The 22804-nt window shown below is 38.9% G+C and overlaps 1 protein-coding gene across 3 annotated transcripts in view; it reads right to left on the bottom strand.

Moving 5' to 3' along the window:
• The window catches only part of EBF1 (EBF transcription factor 1), a 263841-nt gene that overhangs the window by 5970 nt on the left and 235067 nt on the right, over window positions 1–22804 (bottom strand). For all 3 annotated transcript variants that reach the window (XM_058815594.1, XM_058815593.1, XM_058815592.1), the window contains exons 11-14: window positions 21296–21384; window positions 3824–3889; window positions 3072–3249; window positions 1497–1676 (exon numbers count right to left, since the gene is read on the bottom strand). In XM_058815594.1, the coding sequence (XP_058671577.1) occupies window positions 1497–1676; window positions 3072–3249; window positions 3824–3889; window positions 21296–21384 (513 nt within the window). The remainder of the gene's footprint in view (window positions 1–1496; window positions 1677–3071; window positions 3250–3823; window positions 3890–21295; window positions 21385–22804) is intronic.

The following is a 22804-nucleotide window of genomic DNA, read 5'->3' on the forward strand; positions in this document are numbered from 1 at the left end:
TAAGGGAGAGCAATCAAAGCACCTAAATTGAATTGCTACTATACAGCAATTAGTTTATTGATTTAATTAAGAATGCCACCTTTTAATTTTCAGGTCATGATTGAAGCATTTTCTGATTCAATGGATTAGACATTAGCAGAATGACAGATCAACCAAGAAAACCTCCCAAAACATAAATAGAATAGAAACCAGGGCTAGGAAGTGAAGTGCTATTCTAAAGAGGACTCCGTTCATAAATATGAAATAATACACTGCCACAGTATTTTAAATGCATTACTGGCATCTGCTTCCAAAAGGAGATGTCTCATCAATCATGTTATATTATGAATTCAGAGTGTGCAGATTCTGTGACAGTAAATCCAACTTAATAAGTAAGGTACTTTGTAACATTACATGTTACATTATTATTAGAGTACAAAAATAATCACTGGTTAGCAATTCCCAGCTTATAAGTACTAGTTATGTGGGTAAATAATTTGTTCTAAATTTGCAGCAGAGAAGCAGCCTTGGAGTTAATTATTTTATTCAGAGTTCCTATCTCCTTTTTTATTCTGATGCAGATCAAAATAATTCATTGCTGCTGTTACACCATTAACTTCAGATTTGCTGTGTAAACCTTGGCACCTCCAGCAGTCAGTTTGTCCTGTCCACGCTGCAGTCCCAGCCTATAAATCTGTTTATACACCCAGCCCTTCCATCCTGATTCTGCTGTCAGCTTCCTACAGATGTCAGTGGAATCCTTTATGCCTCATGAGCAATGTCAGAGCAATTGGGCAGGTTCTGCTCATTCAATTTCTCATGTGACCAGGGACTATTGCAGCTCAGCTGCATTCACCAATAGAAATGTATTTATATTTAAACACCTTACTGAACCTTTAATATCAAAATGCAGAAAGTTAGTCCTGCACATAAATATTTCCATGACTGGGACTGTAGACCATAAGCTCTTCACACCATGGGATGTATGATTTGTATGACTCACATTTTTGTGGCATTCACTGTACTGACACTAAAACACAAAATCTAAGAGCCTTTGTCACATTTTACTGACTCAATGAAGTCAAAATAATATTACTTAAAAAGCAAGTGGAATGTAAACAATCAAGCTGAGGCACAGTAGTAATTAATAGTTTTTATAAAGATTATAAACATATTATTTGATCATAAGTTGAGGACAGAGTTTCTTATTAGAGTATAAGGTATGTTATGAAACTATCAGACTAAATGATGAGAGATTACTCTTTGTAAGCTCTTTTAAGACTCCCAAATAAAAAAAAATAATAATTAATAATAGTAATATGAAAACAGAGAGAATAATTTCTAGCAACACTAAGGTCTTCAAAGTGCATCCAAGATCAGTGCTTTGGAGAGTAGAAAAAAAACCAAGTTCTATTTCAAGTGCTCAAAATAGAAAATAAATATTGAGCATCAGAGAAAATCTACTGCCTCCTTCTAATGAAAATGCACAAAATACAGAAAATATATAAAATACTCACTGGCATAGGGAGAATTGGCAGCAGATCCATTCAGGAAGGTTGGAGAACCGCCTAAATTTGACATTCCAGCATTCCCATAGCCATTCATGCTTGTTGTGACAGAGTTGTAGTTTGTCTGCTGTGGGGTGGTGCTTGGCACGTAGCCATGAGGTGACACACTGCTGGAGTTGCGAGTGAAACCTTGTGTGGGGAGGGAACACAGGCAGAAATTGGAATTAGCCCCACAAGAGCTTCCCACACAGAGCAAGGGGGAGCCCAGCCCAGCCAGGGAGAGGGGCAGGACTGACCCTCAGCACCCCCGGGTACCCAGACTGGGAGCCCTCCCTGCCCTGGTCACTGCTGGAGCCTGCAGAGCTCCCCAGGCAAGGCAGGGATGCCCTGGAGCAAAGATCAGCTCGGGGTGTTAGAGGAACACTCGCTCTGAAAGGGCTGCTTGTAGGAAATGGAGTAAACATGACCTACATTTTCACAGTGAGGAGCACAGACCCACTCAAGGTACGTTAAAAGCAAGTGATTGTTGTTAACTCTTTTCTGATGTCACTGTCATTTAACACACCTCAGATGCTCACTGCACACTTCAGGAAATGGAGTGTATTTCTCCAGCTTGTGGGATATCCTTTGTCTTTTTGCCTTGGTCTCATCATTATGTTGGTAGGAAGTAAGCATCAAATTTGACAGTGAGTTAAAATTTGAATCTCTACCTAATTCTGGAAATGACATTTTAGGAAACTCATATCCAAATGTTCATAAGGAAATACTTGTTTCTAGAAGCCACAGAAATAGAAAATATGCATCTCCACGCCTAGAAGAAAAATCACCAATTTTTCTTCCTAACACATAGCATAAAATATTTCAATCTAAAAATAATTTTGTATTTTTTTATTGTAATGCAAAAAAATTTGTTTCTGCTCTTCTAGAAACAGACTTTCTCATTCAAATGTATTTTTTTAATTGGATAATATATAGAGCTGAGCAAAGGAGAGGACAAAATGCAAAGGGCTTCTACAAAAATGTTCTTCACCTATTTTTTATTTTTAACTTTTATTTTAAACAAATACTGATTTTATACAAAGTGAAAACCGCTTTATTTTAAAAACTGGAAAAGCTGTGAAAATGTCTTTTTAAATATGTGTATTCTTTGCTAGTTGTAAAATTTATGGAAGTCTCAAACTGAAAAAAACACAGTTCCAATACTCTAACTCTTGAAAAAAAAGCCAAATTAAATAAAAAACATTCAAGGGACAAGTTCATGTTATAAAGAAGTGCTACAAAAGGCCCAGACGGAGAGATCCATGCTCAGGGAAATACGTAAGCAAGTACTTAATGTTAAGTACATGCTGAAGCTGATTAAAATTAGTGGGATTTAAACACAAATACAAGTGTTACTCTGGGCAGAATGAAAAGCTATTTAGAGACATGCAGAAGTGCTTTTCCTGAGTTAGAGCAGCCCCATCCTGTGCCATTCCAAGGGTCTGGGATGGGCTGCCCAACCCTCCCTCTGCCACTGCCCAGCCCGTCCCCCTGCCTTCTCTCAGAACAGATCCATGGAGAGAGGAAGATGAGGCTCGTGCTGACCCTGGTTGGTGGCTTGGGAGGCCTCAGAGACATTGACGGCGAGCTGGCCGCTGAAGGAGTTGACGCCCATCATTCCCGCGTGGACGGAGGTGTTGGCGAGGGCGGGGAGCTGGTTGTGGTTGCGGGGGACGCTGTAGAGCGCTTCGGCGATGTCTGCAGCTCTCTTCAGGATTATCTCCTGCAGGGCAAGGAAAAAAACATGCACGAGTTACCAAAGAGAGACTTTGACAAACCTCTTCTTACAGACTTAAATGAAACAGTTCCCTTTCCAATGGCTAGAAGATGCTTTTCTGTCTAAACCAGCTGGCTGACAGAGAGCTCATGCTTACAGGATCTCCCTGTAAATCCCGATATCTGTGCTAAGAGAGTTGGAAGTCTCAGTTCCAGTGGCCACACTTTGTATAAAAAGACCAACTGGCAGGATGGGGCTGGAGCCTGGACTTGCTCCACCTTAGATCTCTCTTTAAGGGAAGAGGGAGAAGTCACTGGTGGCAAGACATAATGTACAACATTGCTCATATTATATAGGATCTGGTGAAAGTGGGCAGATGCCTCCATGGTGTTTGTACAAACACTAAATTCACTCCCTTTAAAAAAGAAAACAAACAAACTAAACCCCATTCCAGATATGGCATCGGCCTGTACATTTACTCTTGTCTCCCATTGTAGCATCATGTCCCTTTAGCCTCTGATCTATCTATACATATAAGAAATAGCCATGATATAGAATTGCTGAAGTAGAATGCATTTACCTGGTTATTATGTGGCATACCATAGAGTGCTTCTACTAAATCAGCAGCCCTCTTAAGTATTACTTCCTGTCAATATAAAAACAGAAGCATTCTGCTGAGTTCAATAAACTCCTTGTGGGGAAAACAAATATTCTCTTCTATTAGGTGCACCATGTTTTGTAGTGTTTTTTTTCCTTTTTTCCCTCCCACCAGGTAAACCTTAATTGTAACAACTCTCAGCAACCACTGAATGGTGTTAAATCACTGGTTCATCCTATTCACACACACGTTTAATCAAGTCAAAAGGTGAGAATCATTGGTGCTGCAAAATAAAATACATCACTCAATTGTCTCTACCATCTGCACTATAAACCACTCATGGGTTTATTGCAGAATACAATCCCGAGATCATTTACTAGATTACTGCAATCAATGTCATTCAGAGAATGTTATGAATCCCTTCAATGTGTTTATTTTATTCTTAATTGCATGCTGCAGGAATTGTGACCTTACCCAGCAGGCCACATTCAGAAGATACCCAATCAGTCCTGTGCTACTGTAATGAAACCCTTTGGCTTCTCCACTTTGTGTCCTGGTAAGAGGGGTCAGGGTAGGATCCACATGCATGGAATGATGCCCAAGAGGAACATACATGCAGTGTGTGAGAGAACAGCCCACGACCATGCAGTGTTTCCTGGAAAAATTTCTTGCATGGACAGCTGACTTTAAAACAGTCCAAGATTCTCCATTTTGGGCAATTTTTTTCCCTCCATTTTCTTATTCATTCCTTTTAATTTAATATTTCTTAGGGTATTTTCTACTGGTATTCAAAAAACAATCGCATTTCCTGTGTTCTTATATTTTACAGCATCCTGATGATAATCCTGATAGAAAATATAAAAATGCATTGCAGAATTAACCCAGAAGATTTTTTTCCTTTTATTATTTCATGGCATCTTTCAGAGCAGATTCCCAAATGCCCGATCAAAACCGCTCAGGAACATCCTTTGAGTAAAACAATGTATATTTGTAGTTCCCAGCCCCTAAATACTGCTCTAATATTCTAAGATGACGCTATTCACCATGGCATATTTCTGCAAGGAGCTTACAAAAATAGTACCAGTTCTAAGCATTTTACAGTTTTCTACAAAGTTAAACTTTTAAACTTAAAATATTTTACACAATAGCCATATTTTATACCAAAAAGAAACAGTAATGCTCAATTTTCATATACTGTAGACTCTGATCAGAAAATAGAGATATAATTGCGTTCATTTTGCTGTCACCATAACCTCTTCAAAAATCCTTGAACAACTCTTCAAATGACAAGCTTTTAGATGCATATTAGCATTTTTTTCAATTTTAAATTCTCTATAATATAACATAAAATAGTTGTCATACTGCAGTAACTACTTATGACATATATAATGCCCTAAATTCAAAAATGAGATGGAGGATTTTTGTTCTCCCAGTAAACATTTAGGCTTGCCTTCTGCTGCACACACCCCTGTCTAAGAACACAAATTTAAATTATTTTCCACATATGAAGTGAGATGTAATAGATAATTGATGGATTTTTAAATCACTACACTTGAAACAGCTTCTGAGGAGTTAAGTTGCTACAGCCTTTTTCTGTTGGTGGGTTTTGTTTGTTTCATTTGTTTGCTTGATTTTTAAGATTGGGGTTGGTTTTGTGCTGCAATTGTTGGTTTGGGGTGGTTTTTTTGTTGTTTTTTGACCAGAGCAGTGAGCAGTATAATCATGGACAGACAGACACAAACAGCATTCAGGTACAAACAATCCTCATTCCTCACAACACTGAGCTGCCCTGTCTGCCTCATAATGAAGATACAAACTAGAGAAGAACAGAGACATTACTGAAAAAATGTTCCCCTTTTTCATTCCATGATTTTAGATAGAAAATTACTGCACAGGTGTTTGACTTTGCAAAGCAGGATTTATTTCACTTCAGTTGAAATTGTTTGCAGTATATATTTCACTGATGGAAAATTAGAATGTGATACAGAGGCCGCAAACTGCTTTGGTATATTGTTAGCCTAAGCTGTCATTATGCCAAATTACTAAAAAAAAGAAAGTTTAAATAGTCATTTCTTCTCTACCTGACTAATCATAGTTATTTATATAATGCTGAGCTAAAAACCTTAGAGTGCATCTAAAAAGAGATTGAAAACCATGTTAAAAAATGAGGTAATTACATAGAATCTTACAGCTGCTCTCCCTCATATCAAATATATTTCAGTTCTTAAACACTGGAAGTTCTTTGATGCCATATCATATTGCATGTAAATAAAACTAATTGTCATGATGGTTTATTGAAACATTCTTGACAAGTAGCATTCAATTTTCTTAGCTAGTCAATGATTCTATTTTTTTTCCAACATACTCAGGGTCTGTAAATTTGAGTTTCATACTTCCTCACCAATATTTTCACACAAGAAAAGCATTTCTTGTTTATGACATTTTCAAGTCATACAAATTAGATGTTACAGAAAAACCCTCCTGTGTCAAATAGCGGTATCTTCTATTCCAGAGCTGATGGTAGTTTTTATAAACAAAAACCAGCTTTAAAAACACACAACAAAAATGCTGCTAAAGACAGGCTCAAGATATTAACTTCTTGTTTTCAGAATGCATCTTAAACCTTTGCAGCTCTGCCTAAATTACAACAGAAGCTGCTCCACATACAAAGGAGCCCCCGAAGTCCTCTATGAGTTAGAGCAGCAGACCTTGCAAGGTGCTTGGATTGCAGTGACCAGAAAATTGTTCTCACCTCCGTGTCATTACGCTCACAGTGAAGCAGCCCCCGAGCATGTTTGTGTTGGGGATCTAATATATTGCCTTTCAATCAGAGCTGAGAGCCACTGAACACATAGACAGAACATGACGAGCAGGTCAGGAAAGCAATAAAGATTTTACAGAGCTGTCCAAGGTGCTAAATTTACTCAATAATGGGTTTGGCACCATAGTGTTAACCTCTCATTTACTACCAGTTTGAGGGACTAAATTGAAGTAGCTGACTTCATTTACCTTGAAATGTATATTTTATGACATTATGTAAGTAGATTGAAAGGGCACTGCAGTTTTAACAATTTAAAGGCTAGAGCATGTTTAAGATGAAGTTTGAATATTTATCGTATATTGCACTTAAACTATATTGTATATTAAAATGCATTGATTAAATTTGTAAAAGGTATTATAAAAAAGGACAGCTAGTATAAGAGATCTATGTCTTTTAAAATCCAATTGATACTGCATATTACCACTGAGATGGTAACAGATAAACAGATAGAGGGGTGGACAGAGCAGCAGACAGACAGAGCAAAAAGTGAGTGAAACTCACATTCTATGAAAAGAAATCTCTGCATAAGCTCAAGGTCTGTTATTCCAGATATTCTTTTGTTCACAGAAATTTTTCTTTGCCTTCATCTCCGAAGCCTAGATTTTCATAGCAGTAAGTGGGCATCATGTAAGGTCCTTCCAATTGAATATGCAAGTGGAAATATTTCCTGAGAGAGACAGAGTTTGACTAAAGCTAATATCTAGTTTATGGGGGCATTTGTCAAGGAAGACCCACTTTTCTATTACTGCTAAAAGTGTGACAGTTTTTGGTTTAGAATTAAGGACTTAGCAGCATTTAGCTAAACCTATGTGAGGGTCTTGTTTTTTTGCATTTTGTTTCAAATGAGAATAATTTTATTTCTCTAAAAAGCACAAATGAGCAAATATTGAGAAAAGGAAACATTACTTTAGCAATTACATATGATACTCAGAACTCTGCGCACCAAAAATCCATAGTCCATTTTTATTCCAAACTGAAGCTGATTTTCTACTGAGAGAATTTTAGTTTTTATTTTTTGAAACACACTCACAAGTAAATATTTTGATCAATTCTTCCTCCTGAAGATACTAAGGGGTGTCTACATATCCAAAAGAGGGGCTGAGCAGTAAATTCTACTGCAGCTTTGCATATCCCCAGACTACTGTAGAAAAAAATACTATAAAGTAACTGGAGTTACTGTGCTTTTGAAGCACAAAGACTGAAATTCAAACTGAATCCACTTCTGACTGAATGTACCTCAAACACTCCAGCACCTCTGCATGTTTTGTTGGAGTCCTGCATTCCCTTCAGAAGGGTTTCATTAAGAATATGAAACTTGCATTTCAAGTTTTATCAAGATGAAAGCACTTTGTGTCAAGACTTATCATGACAAACACATTTTTTGTTAGTTTTAAAGGAGACTAGGTATTTCTTCTTGTAACATCTGCTTACTTTTTATTCAGAAACTTTTGAAAAAAAAATCCACTCTGTATCCCAAAAGGGCTATGAGTCTGGTGAAATAAAGGGTATCTAGAGTTACACTGAGTTGTTCAGCTTAAGTAACTAAATTAGATAATGTTCAAGGTACTCGTTAAACCGGAATGAATTTTGTCAAGAAGAAGCTGACCACAATATATAACACTCACCAGCCACATATTGTATTATTGAGACCACCACAGGATTTATGAACTCGTGGAGGGCGTGGGGGAGAAGCTGTTCCAGCATCCTCTGAGGCATTTATCTTATGTGTTGTCTGGATATCATATCACCTTCTAATGCTCTTTAGCATTGTAATACAAGAGAGAGCTCATTCATCTTCTGAGAGGGTACTTAGGGATGATGATGTCATTCATACTTCCTTGACTCTTATGTCTGACCTCCTGCCTCTGCCTTCTAACTTCCTACTCTCATGGCTACTTGCAAGAAAATCCTCCTCTGCGGACTCAAAATGCTCAGCATCAGACTCAGTTCACTTCTTCACCTTGGAAAGGTCACATTCTGAAATTTGCAGTCAACATCACAGTCATCTGTGCTCAAACTATCCCTATCAACTATTTTCAGTTGGTGAAACAATAAATGTGATATTTAAGGACATGGGTTAGAAGCAAGTTTTAAACTTACACTTATATGCATTATATTTTAAAAGATAAAATTGCGAACACCTCTTTCAAATGTAAAGGCAAAACCAAGAGAGACATTTACAAGAATGCCAAAAATCTAAAATCCCAGACATTGAGCTTGGTACACAAGAGCTTCAGGCTGTCCAGAACCTCCCATCTCTCCCCATCAACAGTGAGCACTGCATTATTGTATCATTTTCAGCAATTATAGCTTTATAAAGACTCATAAAAGCCATTCAAAATGTAAAGTTCCTCCATTTACTGTAAGACCAAGGGAACTGTGCCAGCCTAATGGGAAGTATAAAATAACAGGGCCATTTCTCTAGAAAGATATTTGTACTCACACCAAGCTGAAAACTTTTCCAACAAACAAACAACTGAATGGTTTCCATGTATTATGACTGAACCATACCAAAGAAGCGAACACCATATAGATACCACAAAGACAAGAAGGCAAAATGTGTGAGAAAAATGACATATCTCACTTGAGTGGCAAAAAAAGAAGCTTCAGCTTACCACTGCCTACAGGATGGAAGTGCACTGAATTCCTGCCACTGAATTTCAATGGCAGCTTCCCAGAAAACATGTCTGCAGTGGGAGCTAGAACCTTGGTCTTTCCAAGCCACTGTAGTCTCATCAGCCTCCACCCAAACTGAAAATCACAGCCTAAATGTACAGCACTAAAAACAGTCATGCATAACTTTACCACCTGCTCCACAATGAGCCAAGCTTATAAATAAAATATAGGAAGCTTCTATGAGGCAGCAGAAAGAACAAATGCTGAAGTGCAAATGGGAGCAGGCATTTAGCCATAAACATTGAGAATCGATGATTAAAACTCCTCCTAACCACAAAGGTGATAAATGCATACGGGGGAAACACGCCCTGCCCAAAGAGCCTTCTTTGCAAATACTGCTGACAAAAGAAGGAACAAAATTATGATGATCTGTCTGAAAGTCTGTCCTTGCAAGCCTCCCATCTTACACTATTAAGCTCCTGGAAATATGGTGTAGTTAAATACTAAAAAAAAATCAGTCTCCTTTTTTATTCCCCACCACTCATGCTAGTGGTCCCATTTCCATAAATGATGGGCATAAAACAACAACAGAATTAGTAGCTAATACAGATGTGTTCTTCATCTAGATACAGGGTGGCATGGAATAAACCACCATTAATATTGTTGGTTTGGAATAACTCTTTGAATAAACTGCCATTTGAGAGCCTGGATGCTCCAACCATATTATCATCAACTGAAGCATCTGGCAAGTCATTTGAGGTTTTTGTTGCTAAAAGTTCTGGACTTGTCTGCTAATGTTGGGCCTCTAAATAAAGGGAGAAGGGTGAGTAAAGGCCAGCAGATATGCAGAATTAAAATCACTCTGCTGGGACTTAAATAATCTCCTTTAGGGACAACAGTTTGTCATGACCCACATCAAAGACATCTGATAGCTGGAGAACATGGAGAAGGTTTTGAATGATTTGAAGGGTCTGGACTTAGGTAAACTTTTAAAGAATTTGAAAAAATTAACAGGCACTCTGAATTCTGTCATTCAAAGATACAGCACAGGCTTCTTTTAGAAGCTTCATTCTATAGATCATATTATTGTGTCCATTAGAAAAATTCCCTGGAATATTGAGGATTAAAAAAAGGTTACCTGTGACTTGTGATTTTGTGTATGGCACAATGCAGATAAAAAATTATGTATTTGTAAGAGTGAAAAACATTCCTTGGCAAACGGACAGGCTGATATCTATTTTTATTATTTGTATACACAAAGACTTTCCAAACACAGGTCAAGTCCTAACACTTTTTAATTGATTGCACATTAGGTCAAACTAGACTGTATTGGGTGGCTTAATTCACTTGGCCACATTTAAATCTATAGAGAAATATGCTTTGTAATGCATGGCCAAAGTCCTGCTGAGGTAAATCAGAGGAGATGTGTAGCAATTGAAGTGTTAATTGTAGATATGTGTTTTGTCCATTTTATTTTCAGTTTGTCTTATGCATTTACCTATATAAATATCTAAATATGCCACATTATCTCTTTTCTATTAAAAAAACCCCAAGTATCAATCACATTAAATTAAAGACCCACCTATGCTTTCTGTTAATGAAGGAGAAAAAAACCCCACCAAACCAAACCAAACCAAACCAAACCAAACCAAACCAAAAACCCAGCCTATCATTAAGATCTGTGAAACTGTCACTTTCCTGGATTGGAGGCTTCAGGTGGGAAGTGTGAGCAGTTAGAAATTGAGAGTTCAGGTTACTTTTAATAGCAGGAGGAAACTGAAAAATAAGACACATTGAAATTCTGACCTACAATAATATTCCACTCTGTTCTGAGAGTGGATGCATAAAAATGTTGAAATAGAGACTGGAATAATGTTGGTGGGTTTTAGTATTACAGTTAAAACACTGCTTAGTCATAACCCCTACAAATGACTGCTTTCACTTCCATTTTATCATCAGCATAATTAAAAGAAGTCTCTTGAAAGGGGCATTCTCATTACAGCCAAGGACCACTTCAGACCCCATTGAAATGAAAAGACAGACCATAGATTAGGTGCAGATACAAGTGGTAATTTCTAAGGAAGCATAAAATACCGAATGTTTAACAACCATATTTTATGTGCTCAAAAGACTCACAGTATTTTATTGTACAAAGAGACTTTGGCTCAGAAGGGAAACTTCAGCAAAGTGGCTCCTATCAGATATTCTAAAAAACTTCAACTTCCTTATCAGAAACAAAAGTTATTTTGTTTCTTGTATTATTATTTTTAATTCACAGTCCTATAATTCAGCTGAAATTATCCAAAGCAAGTATAAATGTTGAATAACTATGAATTTACGAGATTTATCCAACATTTCACAGAGGTAACACTCTATTTCTGTGTACAGCTCCAGAAAGTAAAAGCAGGCACAGCATTTTACATGATCTAGGGCTCCTTTTTCAGTGTTGAGGGAAAAGTATTACCATTGTCACTACACCAATATATTTTATAGAATTGCTTCAAAATACTGGCTTTTCAGAATACATCAATATTTCAGTATCTTTTTTGATCAACAAAAGCTCAGCACTCATGCTTGTTTGTAGCTGGATAATGAAAGAAAATCCAGATTATCAAATTATAAGTATTATTTATTTCCTGTCTGTTAATAAAACTTTTAAACACATTTCATTTGTCTGAAGCTCCCATTTGGAAAAATTGGGCACCTCTATTCTGTCAAATGTTTGGACTAAAAGATGCTATGAGCAGATAAAATTATGAATCCATCATTATTAGTGGAAACACTTAGGTCATCCTAAAGAACAAAATCAAAAAAGTCACAGTTTCTGTATCTTGGACTACCCAAAATATAGCAACAAAAATGTGTTAAATATATGTGGCTATGCTTTAAAAATGCTTCTGGGTCTTGTTTTCATTCTCCTCTCAGCAAATATATCATTTGTTATGTGTAGTCACAAATGTATTCCAAAATATTCTTTAAAATAAATCCAAACTGCATTTCCATGTCTGTACAAGTAGGTTGAGATTGTGCTATTGTACTTAGAGGACATTCCAGTCCAGTTGAGTTATATCTCCATAAGTTACATGATTGACTTTTACAGCAGAAAGAAAAGGTTGTACTCAAACAACTGTTATTGCCTCAATGGAAAAAAAAAAAAATCAATGAATGTAAAATGAACAAGAGATTTTGTCCAAGTTGCAGTTAATACTACTGAAGAGCTATGGATATTAAAAGGTCAACAAATAAATTAGTCCAAGTGTTATGAAATGAATGATTTGGCTTATAATTGTATTGAGTGCAAATTGTTCACTGCCTATTAGACCAGGTAATTTTTAACCATGGTGCCTCAATTACTGTTCCATGAGCAATAATACAGTTGTAAGAGCCACCGGTTCGATCGGGTGACCTGGGAGACACTCCAGGACAGCTGCCTCTGCTATGATGGATCACCCAGCCTGATCTCCAAATGGTGCCAAACCTTCCCTTCCTGGGAGGGGATCTCATAAAAGAAACATTACTGCTTGATTCATTTTACCAAAATGCTTGAGTTTTCCAGCGTCAGCAGCTGGGCAGAGATTGTGAGGCTCTGTATTTCTTAGAAGAATTACGACAAGAGGCTCCTATTGCTTCCAGCACTCTCTGCTAAATGGCATCGTGATGGTTTGGAGATGCTTTTTCTGCCACTCAATTGGGCTGTGTTGTGAGAAATACACAGCAATCATATTTTACATCACCACGTAAACCACCACATAACACCTAAAAGTAGGCCAAAAATGGAGACTCTAGGTGAGATTATAGACATTACTTCACACTTCTGCAATGCCCTGCGTTCAGAGATCTCAAAGCACCATTTTAACGGGAGCAAATTAAACTTCACAACACACTTTCTAGGAAAGCACACTATCTTCTCCCCCATCATCATCAGAGACAGCCTTGAAGTGTAGCTGTTGGGCTGAAATTACAGTGGGCTATGGTTAGAACCAAAGCAAGTTTTGTAGGGTGAGGTAATATCTTTTATTAAAGACTGATACAGGTCAGAAAAGGTACAGTCAGCACACAGGAAGCAAGGATGGGCACCCAAAAACCTGTTTTATTTCACTTATTTCAGTCAGTCTAAGATATAACCACTCCCTACAAATCTTGATAGCCTTAAAAAGGGAAAAGGAATCAATCTGATATTGCTTTCATGCTATGAAGCAACAGCCATGGCAGCAGCTGTATTTCCCCATTGCTCCTTGGGGCACCGTGCTCCCTGTGGGACAGGGCTCAGAATAAGGCAATAAAGAGCTCACCAGGCTCCCCAGAGGACTGGGCCTTAAAGGATTGAAACTGGGCTGTAACTACACAGATCTGCTCTCTGCCCATATACAAAATAAACTGAAGAGCTAAATGCAAATCCTGAATTATCAAATCATCTGCACAGGAGAAACCACAATAATAAAAACCTAATTAGAATGGATTGTACCCCATACAACCAAATCCTGTTTATATTGTCATTCTACTATATTTTTGATAAATCACTACATTCAAACAGTCTGTTGGGAGGTTGGTTTTCCATTTCATCTCTCCATTGAGCAAAAAAAGTGCCACATGACTGGATTCTGGATTTCCATTTCACCAGCATTCAGTTGAACTGAATATTATTTGGCACAATACAGTGTACAACTGAGCCACTAAATGGCTGATTTACTAAATTATTATTAGATGAGCTCGTGCTGTTCCAAGTGAAAGTGCAGTCACTGTCTCTCTTCATGGTGTGTTCAAATTGTTCTGTGTTTAAATATTCAGCATGAGGCTAATGTGAACTGATGAACTGAGACTACAAACGTTCACTTTCGATGCAGACAGGGAGACAGAGATGCAACATATCATGTGGCCTGGGGAGGTGAAGATGATTTATGTTTAAGGATGCTGCTGCCTATTTCCATTAATATAAGATATTCTTAATTAGCTTTGTGTTTGATCCAGGAGTTTGGAAATGTAGCTGGAAGCAAGAAAACAGCTCCAAAACTGAACATAGCTCTGTGGCTATGGAGGCATCAGAGTCCTGATGAAGAGGTGGCATCAGACTCCTGGTGAAAGAGGTACTTGAGCCTAAATCTCTCAATAAAGCTCATGAGCTGCTACCACTGTTTCATTCTTTGCTCTCTTTAATATTTTAGCTGTAACTTTAAAGTATCAGCTGCAATTCCTACCTGAGCATCAGAAATCCTCGGTATGTAAAGGACTGACCATGTTGTGTAATTCTATGACTTTCTGAGGTGAGGGGATATAGGGGAAAAGGAAAAATAGATATTTTTAAGAAAGGTTAAAGAAAAGAAAACAATTTCTTTACTGCCACCTGCTGGAGTTGACAATAACCCTTTGTCCCACTGAGAGAACAAGCTCCTCACTTGGAGGACAGTTACAGGGAGCATTTAAAATACTGTGATCCCAGACACTTACAGTAGATTAGAATTTTTTATTGGTGCTGTGTTGCCATAACAACATAAAGACAGCAGATGACTTAAGCTAAGCTTGCAAAGCAAAAGGCTGCTCATCTGGCAGTTAAAATGAATACAGTTCACTTCACAAGTTCCCCATATGGACCCTTAGTGTATGGTAATGAGGATACCATATGGTGGGAGAAAATGCACAGAGAACAATTGTGCTCCACTGGATGAGTGAAGTGAGCGGGAAGTTATGAGGAAACACAGGAGAGAGATTTGTGTGTGTGCTCTCTAACTCAAGGGTTTCTTTCAGAGGGGGGTTCTCTCTCTTCTTAATCTTCTTCTTAATATATACATGCATAGAAATGACAGAGAAACATATTGCACATTTTGCAACATCATTCATCATAAACTGTCAGCTGTGTTTGTAAATCAACTTGGTAAGATCTTAGAAATTTGTAATTCTTAAAAGGTAAAAGTGCTAAGATTTTAGACAAAGTGCAGGAAAATTTAAGCACTTCTGACAAGTAGAAACATTAGTGGTAATCATTTTAAAAATGCTTGCATCTTCCTGCCTGCATGTTTAGCTGTAAATAATGCCGCAATGAATAAAAGCTTTAAAAAGGGGGAGGAGAGGATGAAAATGGAAAAAAATATTTTTTATTTTATTTCCAAAAGGATAAAAAAGTAATAGAAGATCAGAACCATACGCATGGAGAATTCTGCTGTAAATGTACATATGCTATACAGTATGCTGTACTAACCAGATCCCAAACCTGGTAAGACAGCTTGCTAAAGGCTGCAAAGTCAATTTTGTACTACACATGCTTCATAAAAGATGAATATAAATGCATTAGTTAGACACGGTGAGCTAAATTAGAAGGTCAGGCAGGGCTGGAAGGGCTGAAATATCACACAACCAATGACTGTAATTACTCTTTTTTTAAGTCTATTAAGTGGTGTTGTTCTATCAAGGCTCAGGGGTATAGGACATGAAGTACAAGATAAAGTAATGTGTATTTATTACTCCCACGGGATCAATTTACTAGATATTTTCAGCTCCATGGAGCAAAATACACAAATGCAGCCTTTGTTACTTTCTTCAAGCTGTGGCTTTTTCCTTCAAAACCTGCTCCTCAAAGGGACTGTGTTTACCTGTTTGGTGTCTTCCTGTCATGCTCAGTTAATTGTTATATTTAAAACCAACAAAGATGAGCATACAGGAACAGAGAAATGTGGGGATCCCTCCTACAGGATGCTCAAACAAGTGGTTGGAGTCACTCAGATGGAATGTGCAGACTAGAAAATCCAATCCCAGGCAGGATTTTTACCCCAAGGCAAAGCAGAGAGCGGGAGTGGAGAACGGCGCAGAGCTCCTTGTCATCATGTTAGCCCTGATCTATTAAAAGTTTTGTCATAGATTCTAAATTACACCATCTGCTCTAATCATTTGCTGAGTAAATGCTGACCCAGTTATAAAGAAAGCTCAGTGAAATGTGTGTGCACACTGCTGACCTTCAGAAAGGAAAGGGCTCCTTGCCAGCCCTGTGTGCTGGCTCTGCCCTTCAGCGAGCGCTGCCTCTGTCCCTCTGCTCTCTCCTTTCAGGCTCTGCATATTCCCACACACCCCTGTGACATCCACCACCCCATAAGGGTGACACTTGCACAGCTACCTCGCCATCTCAGAAGTTTGATGCTCTCTTATTGAATATTTTCTATAGGATAAATAAAATATCAGACCCCCTAAACAAGCTCCTCAACCAAGAGCTCAAATTGTTAGGGAACTTTAAAAACCCAGCTGTTAAGGGTTCAATACCAACCTTAACTCTGGTCTCACATTCCTGTAAATTTTACAGTAGAATGAAGAGCCCTCCAAGCACACATCTCATGACCTCCTAGAGCCCTACAAGCACATCCTATGACCTCCTTGCTGTACAGCTGAACTCCAATAGCTCCTCTTTACATTCCTCCCCTTCCTGCCCACACTTAGTATAAAAGTTTTCTAATGACTCTCTTGTTACACTGGGTGGGAGAAAAAAAAGTGTTTTCTTAGCTGTAAATTACTAACTTAGGTTAAATACAGTGTATGTTGAGTTAGAAGATGGCAGTCCTTTCTGGAATTTCCATTGGGTCTGTCTGAAGCAGCAAACCTGAGCTGCATTGTCTTCATTGCTATTTTAACCTCTGCTAGCAAGCCTGGGCCAACCACCCACGTTTAGAGACAACCTTTATTTGCAATATAAACAATACCCATGTCACGATGTATAAAGGGCAGATCTGTGGGATTTCATATGGAAAAAGACAACTGCTTTTGCCAGCCTCTGATTCCTAATAACCACGTCTTTTATTAGTGTCCTAAACGAGGAGCTGGGCTGTGTCTTGGGGGGGTTTAATGACTGACCAGGGAAAAGGAGCTGAAGGGAAGGAGGATTCTGGTTACCTGTGCTCTCAGCTCAGCAGGGAGTCCCCTGTGCACTAGAGAGAGAAGCTCCACTTTCATCTACATGAAGAGAAACAAGAAGTAAAGGTCCCTTTCAGGAGGGATAAGGGGTCTCCTAGAGAGCACTGAAGGAACAGACTGGGAGGGAGAGGACGTCAGATCACAGAGGGGGTTGGTGCAATGACTTGCTGCTCAAACACAGAGGTGAACAATCTTCTGCTTAATCTAAATACAAGTGATGAGTTGTAGGAGTGGTGAAAATGGCAAATAAAATCTAGGAAATTGCATATAAAGAGGAATCGTTGTTATTAAATCATTTAGGATGGATGTGTTTCAAATCTAGCTCCCAGCTGAAGCTGTTTTACAGCTCTAGCTGTGGAGTTTTAACAAAATTGCAGAATTGCAACGTGTCTGCCAGGGATTTATTTTAAGGATTGCAGGGTAGTTACATGAATGAACCTTAATAGACTCAATATGTTGTTGTGATCTGAACTCTTCAGTGATCTCCACTGCAGTTTATGTGCACAGGAACCAACAACACGAGTGCATTTGTGTGCACGTGTGCAATCACTCCAGATGGAAATGGGATGGAAATGGGGCACACACAGGTGCAGGGCTGCTCCCAGCTCCACACAGGCTCCCTACAGACTGCTCCTGCAGGACAATGACAGCATTTCCCAACCTTAGCATCACAGTGTTCCTTTTCTCTTATCCCCAGAGGTCTCTTGTTTCCTCTGATCTGCCTCCTGTCTGTATTAGAAAGGAAAGACTACACTGCCCAGCATACTCCTGGTACTTGATCTCCCTCCAAGCTTTGGGTGCTAATCCCACCACCTCTTGTCTCTCCTCCTGGTGCCTGTGGGTGTGGGGGTGTCTGTACAGACATGCACATCTCCTTCCACTGGCTGCCTTCCCCGACCTGCTCTGGACAACAAGGGACCTGCATTCTGGTTCAAACTGCTCCATAGTTCAGCTGCTAACACCAGCTCCCTCTCTCTTTTCTCCAGAAACTATATATTGCATTTCTACTTTAAGCACATCAGCTGTCAATCTAGCAGCCCAAAGACCCTCATTTCCAGGTGCTCCCATTCTCCTCACTGTGGGAGGGCATTCTCTACTGGAATTTGCCTGTTGAAGCACCGGGAAGGAGAAATTATTTTTTAAAATCTGTCCTTTTTTTTTCCTTTGCCTATTTTAAGCAGATAGATGGAAAATTTCAAAAAAATTCATCCTGAGCATAAATATTGAGCATTTTTGAAAATACTGGTTCTAAACTTGTGGAGATCAAACTTCTCTAACAGTCTCAATAATTTTAGAAATGCTGTTAACTCCTCAACTCTGGAGGGCAGAGCATGTGCTAACACTCACTTGATGGTCTGAACAATTCTCCTTGACTGCAGGGATAAGTCACAGAGCAGAATGCTCTTGATGGTCCATGGGAAGGGCAGCATGCCCTTATGAACACAAAAATTATAACCACTTCTACCTCTGGAAAGATCTCTAATTCATCTAGAAATGTTTCAATGGAATAATGGCCACAAACCCCAGCAGCAATTAGAGAAATATTATTTGTTTTGTTTATTTAATGCAAAGGCACAAGCCCTTTCATGAACAGAAAGTGATGATGTGCTGCCAGGACAAGGGGGGATTGGAGGGAAGGATTTTGAGAGCTCTGAGCACTGCTCTCCTCTCTTCTGTTTCTCTGGAACATTTGCCCTTTCTGCCCGTGGTTCCACTGTGGGAGCCATATGGCTTCCAACACTCCTCTAAGTAGCCACTGAGAATTGTCTACATGGAACCCTGCCAAAGCCCTTCCTTGTTTAATGACATGGGGAAGAGCACTGTGCAGTGCTCACCAGCACAGGGGCTCACACGTCCTTGATGCTGATCCTGGAGCCAGCGAGTGATGCTGGGAATTGAACCATCAGTGCCTCAAACACAGGAGCCGACATGTGCCAACCCCTGCTGCATTCAGCCTCTGTGCGTGGCATATTAATGAGACTTGAACTTGAGGTCCAACCTTCAAGCTTGCACAGAAGGAATTACCCAAAGACAAAAAAGTCCTCTCTACATCCTGTTTCTCTCTAAGCTTGCACAGTGTTACCAGTTTCTTTGCTGAGTTTGTCCAACCCCAAAGGAGTGACCTTGTTTTTTAGGCCATCACATCTTAGCTCTCCAGACATGACAACAATTTCCCTTGATTTAAAGATTAAAAAAATTAGTTTAAAAGATGTTCCAAAGAAACACATGTAGCCAAGAGGGTAGAGGAGGGGACAGATGACCGAGTGCTAACATTCACTCATACCTTATCCATAAATACCTGCTAAATTTCAGAATCAGGATATGGAGCTAGGAGAAGCTTTCTTCTGCCTGCAAGAATGTGTGGTACCAGTCTCAGACCAAATGGGAGAGAGGAGGGTGCTCATCCTGGAGGCTGTATTCCCACATTTCCATACCAGCACAAAGGGGCATTGCTGGAGATCCCCTCAGTGCCTCAGAAACCAAAAAGGAGCCCAATTCCTGTTCCACCACAACCCCTAGCCATATAATTCAATTTGGAATTGTCCATGTTAATTTTACTTTAATTTCCTGATTTAAATAAAATCTATGGCCATCTAGTAGCCAGCTGGAATGCTAGGTTTAGGCAAGTTTTGCAGCAATTCCTTTGGACCTTGCAAATGCCCGGTGCATAGTGCAGGCTGGCTTCTTATTTTCTGAGAAAATATTTTTCTCCAGAAGTACATTTGGCAGCAGAGGCAGGATAGAGGTGAAAAAAAAAAAGCCACTACAGAAGGATGCTCTCTTTCTTTGGAAAGGGTTGCACCTCTGGAGTGAAACTTGACAAGCCATGAAAGCTGTGTTCTGCTGCAAGTCTGTCCAAATGTTAGGGAAAGGGACAGCTTGCAGAGGGTGAACAGAGCCAATGGTAAATGTAACTCCCCAGGACAGCATGTTTCTCTGGTGGGAAGAGGGAAGGACAACACATCAATGACCCCAAAACCACAGCCTGCAGCCTTCCCAGGCAAAGATAAAAGACAGAACAAGCCTGTAGAAAAAGTCACATACTGACTTCTATTTCTTTCTTCACTGACTTCTATTTCTTTCAAGGAATTAAACAAATTAAGTTCCAGTGTTCAGGAAATCTCCTCACCTTTCAAACATTTTAGAAATGCAACTAATCAAAGCCTACAACAATCCCTGATGAAAGCCTGTGGACAGCTCAGGGAGCTAAAGAAGAAAGGTCACAAGTATTGCCCAGTCACAAAGGCTATACTGGATGTACATTAACTGAACAATTCATTTGTCTGTGTCTCAGGTCTGCAAATTCACATTTTCTTTTCCACAGGGAGTGTTCTGACTCCCCAGCTCACTCACTAACAGCAGATAAAACATGTGGTGGCAGCTGGCCACAGTGACTCCAGATCATCACCATTGCTCAGAGCTCCAGTGGACACCAGCAACACTTAAATCCCCCACCTCTTACTCCAGTATACCACAAGTCACTGCAAATTCTTGCAAGGTAGCAAAACCAGATCTGAGTGCAATTCCAGTGTTTTCCCAGTACAAGAAACCTATCTGAACAATGCTGTCTTTCCCTCAGCTTTTACTTGACAGAAATCAACAAAAAACCTCACTAATTTTCATGGGAATGAACATCACTTCAGTACACAATGCTCTAATTAAATCAGCAATTCTGAAATAAAACAGTATATAATCATTATTACCCTAAACCAATACATAATGCAGCAGCAATGCAGTCACATCCAATTAACTTGATTTTATCAATGGTGAAGTTCTCAAAATTATGCTGGCAAAGTGCTACTGATATCAAAACCAAAAAGCATCATTATTCTATGAAAACACTGCTCAGGTCCCAAAATGGTAACGAAAAAATATGTTAATTGTTATGTATTTTAGAACATAGAGAAAGATTTGTGTTTAAGAAGGCAAGAGCTGTTTGAGAAGATAACAGAATTCTCCTAAGGCTCCAGTTGCTGATTGGGCTTTCTTGGTCATGCCTCTGTTTCAGCTCATCTGGGTTGGGTACCAAACCAGGACCATCATATTCACAGATATGCACTTTCAGATAAAAACATGCAATAACCCATCTTTACCACATTTAACAGAACAATAAACTTTGTGCTGACCTTTGGCAAGCGTTCGGGGTCACCGGGGTGCCGGGGGATAACCTTCTGTAACCTTTGGAAACCATAGTCAATGGTGGGTTCGTTCAGAGCTGAAACAACAACAAACAAAGGTGAGGTGACAAAGGCACAGCAGGGGCTCAGGTGACAATGGCAATGGGACCATGGGACCATGGCAGGACCATGGCAAAACCCCCTTGGAACTCAGCACTGACTCAAGTCTTGGTCCAAACACTGCTTGAGGTTGATCCTTTGAATTCCATCCAAACGTTCCCACTTCAGCTCCTCCAGCAGAGCTGCTGGAAGATTTGGGGATGTTGCCTACATCTTCCAAACAGGAAGCAATTATTGTCTGTGAAAGGCACTATGAAATCAATGTGATAAATACTTTACCCATGTTTCATGTTGAGTTTTTCACGTTATGAGGAAGGTGATTGGAAGGCAAAAGTAGTTCCTACTCCAGTGCCTTTTTTGTTCCAAATCTCATTATACATTTAATATGCTCCATGTGCAATGTTCACAAATAATTTTGTTGTGAAATACAGGCAATTGTCTTGGCAGAGGTTTTATTTTTTACTCATTGACACTGACTTCAGCAGCTTAGACTCTGATCAGCACTAAACTGATCCAGGAGACCTAATAATTAAAAAATAAATACATCAATGTTTTTAGTTCATCTTTCCCTAGTCCTTGTCCAATAAAATGGAGGTGAGAAATGGTGAAAGTGGAACACTTTAATCTTCATGAAAATGCTGGTCTGTCTACATTAATGGAAGCTCTGATTGTGTCAAGCCTTTAAGCACATGCTTATCTGTAAGCACATACTTAAACACATTTGCTTTCAGCAAAGCAAATTTGAGCATATTATGTTTTTTATATGATTGCCTATAATTACAGGGGACTGCACTGAATGACCTTCTAGCTATATTTCCAGTCACATGATCACTTTAAAACTCAGATGTTAGTGAGACTTCAACATGCGCTTAGAATTTCCTAAGTGCTTTGGTGAACTGGAACAGTCAAGTATTCTCAAGCATCTCTAAACAACAGTACATCTTGACTCTCCCATGCCAATAGAGATGTGGAAACATTCCACAGCAATTTGTTCAAATTTTTTGAGTTAAATGGAAAAAAAATATCAATTTGAATGTGGATTTTTATATTTTCAGCCTTTTTTTTTTTGTGTCACTTTAAAGTCTTTCTTCTCTTGTCTTAGCTTATTAATAGCAAAAAAAAATTCTCACACAGAGTCTTACTAATTTATGAATATATCATATACATTTATGAGGGTCTTACTATGAAATTTTTTATGTGGCTAAAATGATGATATTTGAACATTGCAAAAAGATTTAGCATTAAACTCCACCTCCCAGCCACAACATGGCATAATCTGTCCATATTTCCATGTTTTAAGTGAACATTTTTCCATACTCCTAAAGATCTTCACGTTATTATGAAACCAGTACCTAATCCCAGGCTTGTTTGTAATTAATTATGGCATTCCATAACAAG

The sequence above is a fragment of the Ammospiza caudacuta genome, chromosome 16, assembly GCF_027887145.1.
Source record: "Ammospiza caudacuta isolate bAmmCau1 chromosome 16, bAmmCau1.pri, whole genome shotgun sequence".
Lineage (NCBI taxonomy): Eukaryota > Metazoa > Chordata > Aves > Passeriformes > Passerellidae > Ammospiza > Ammospiza caudacuta.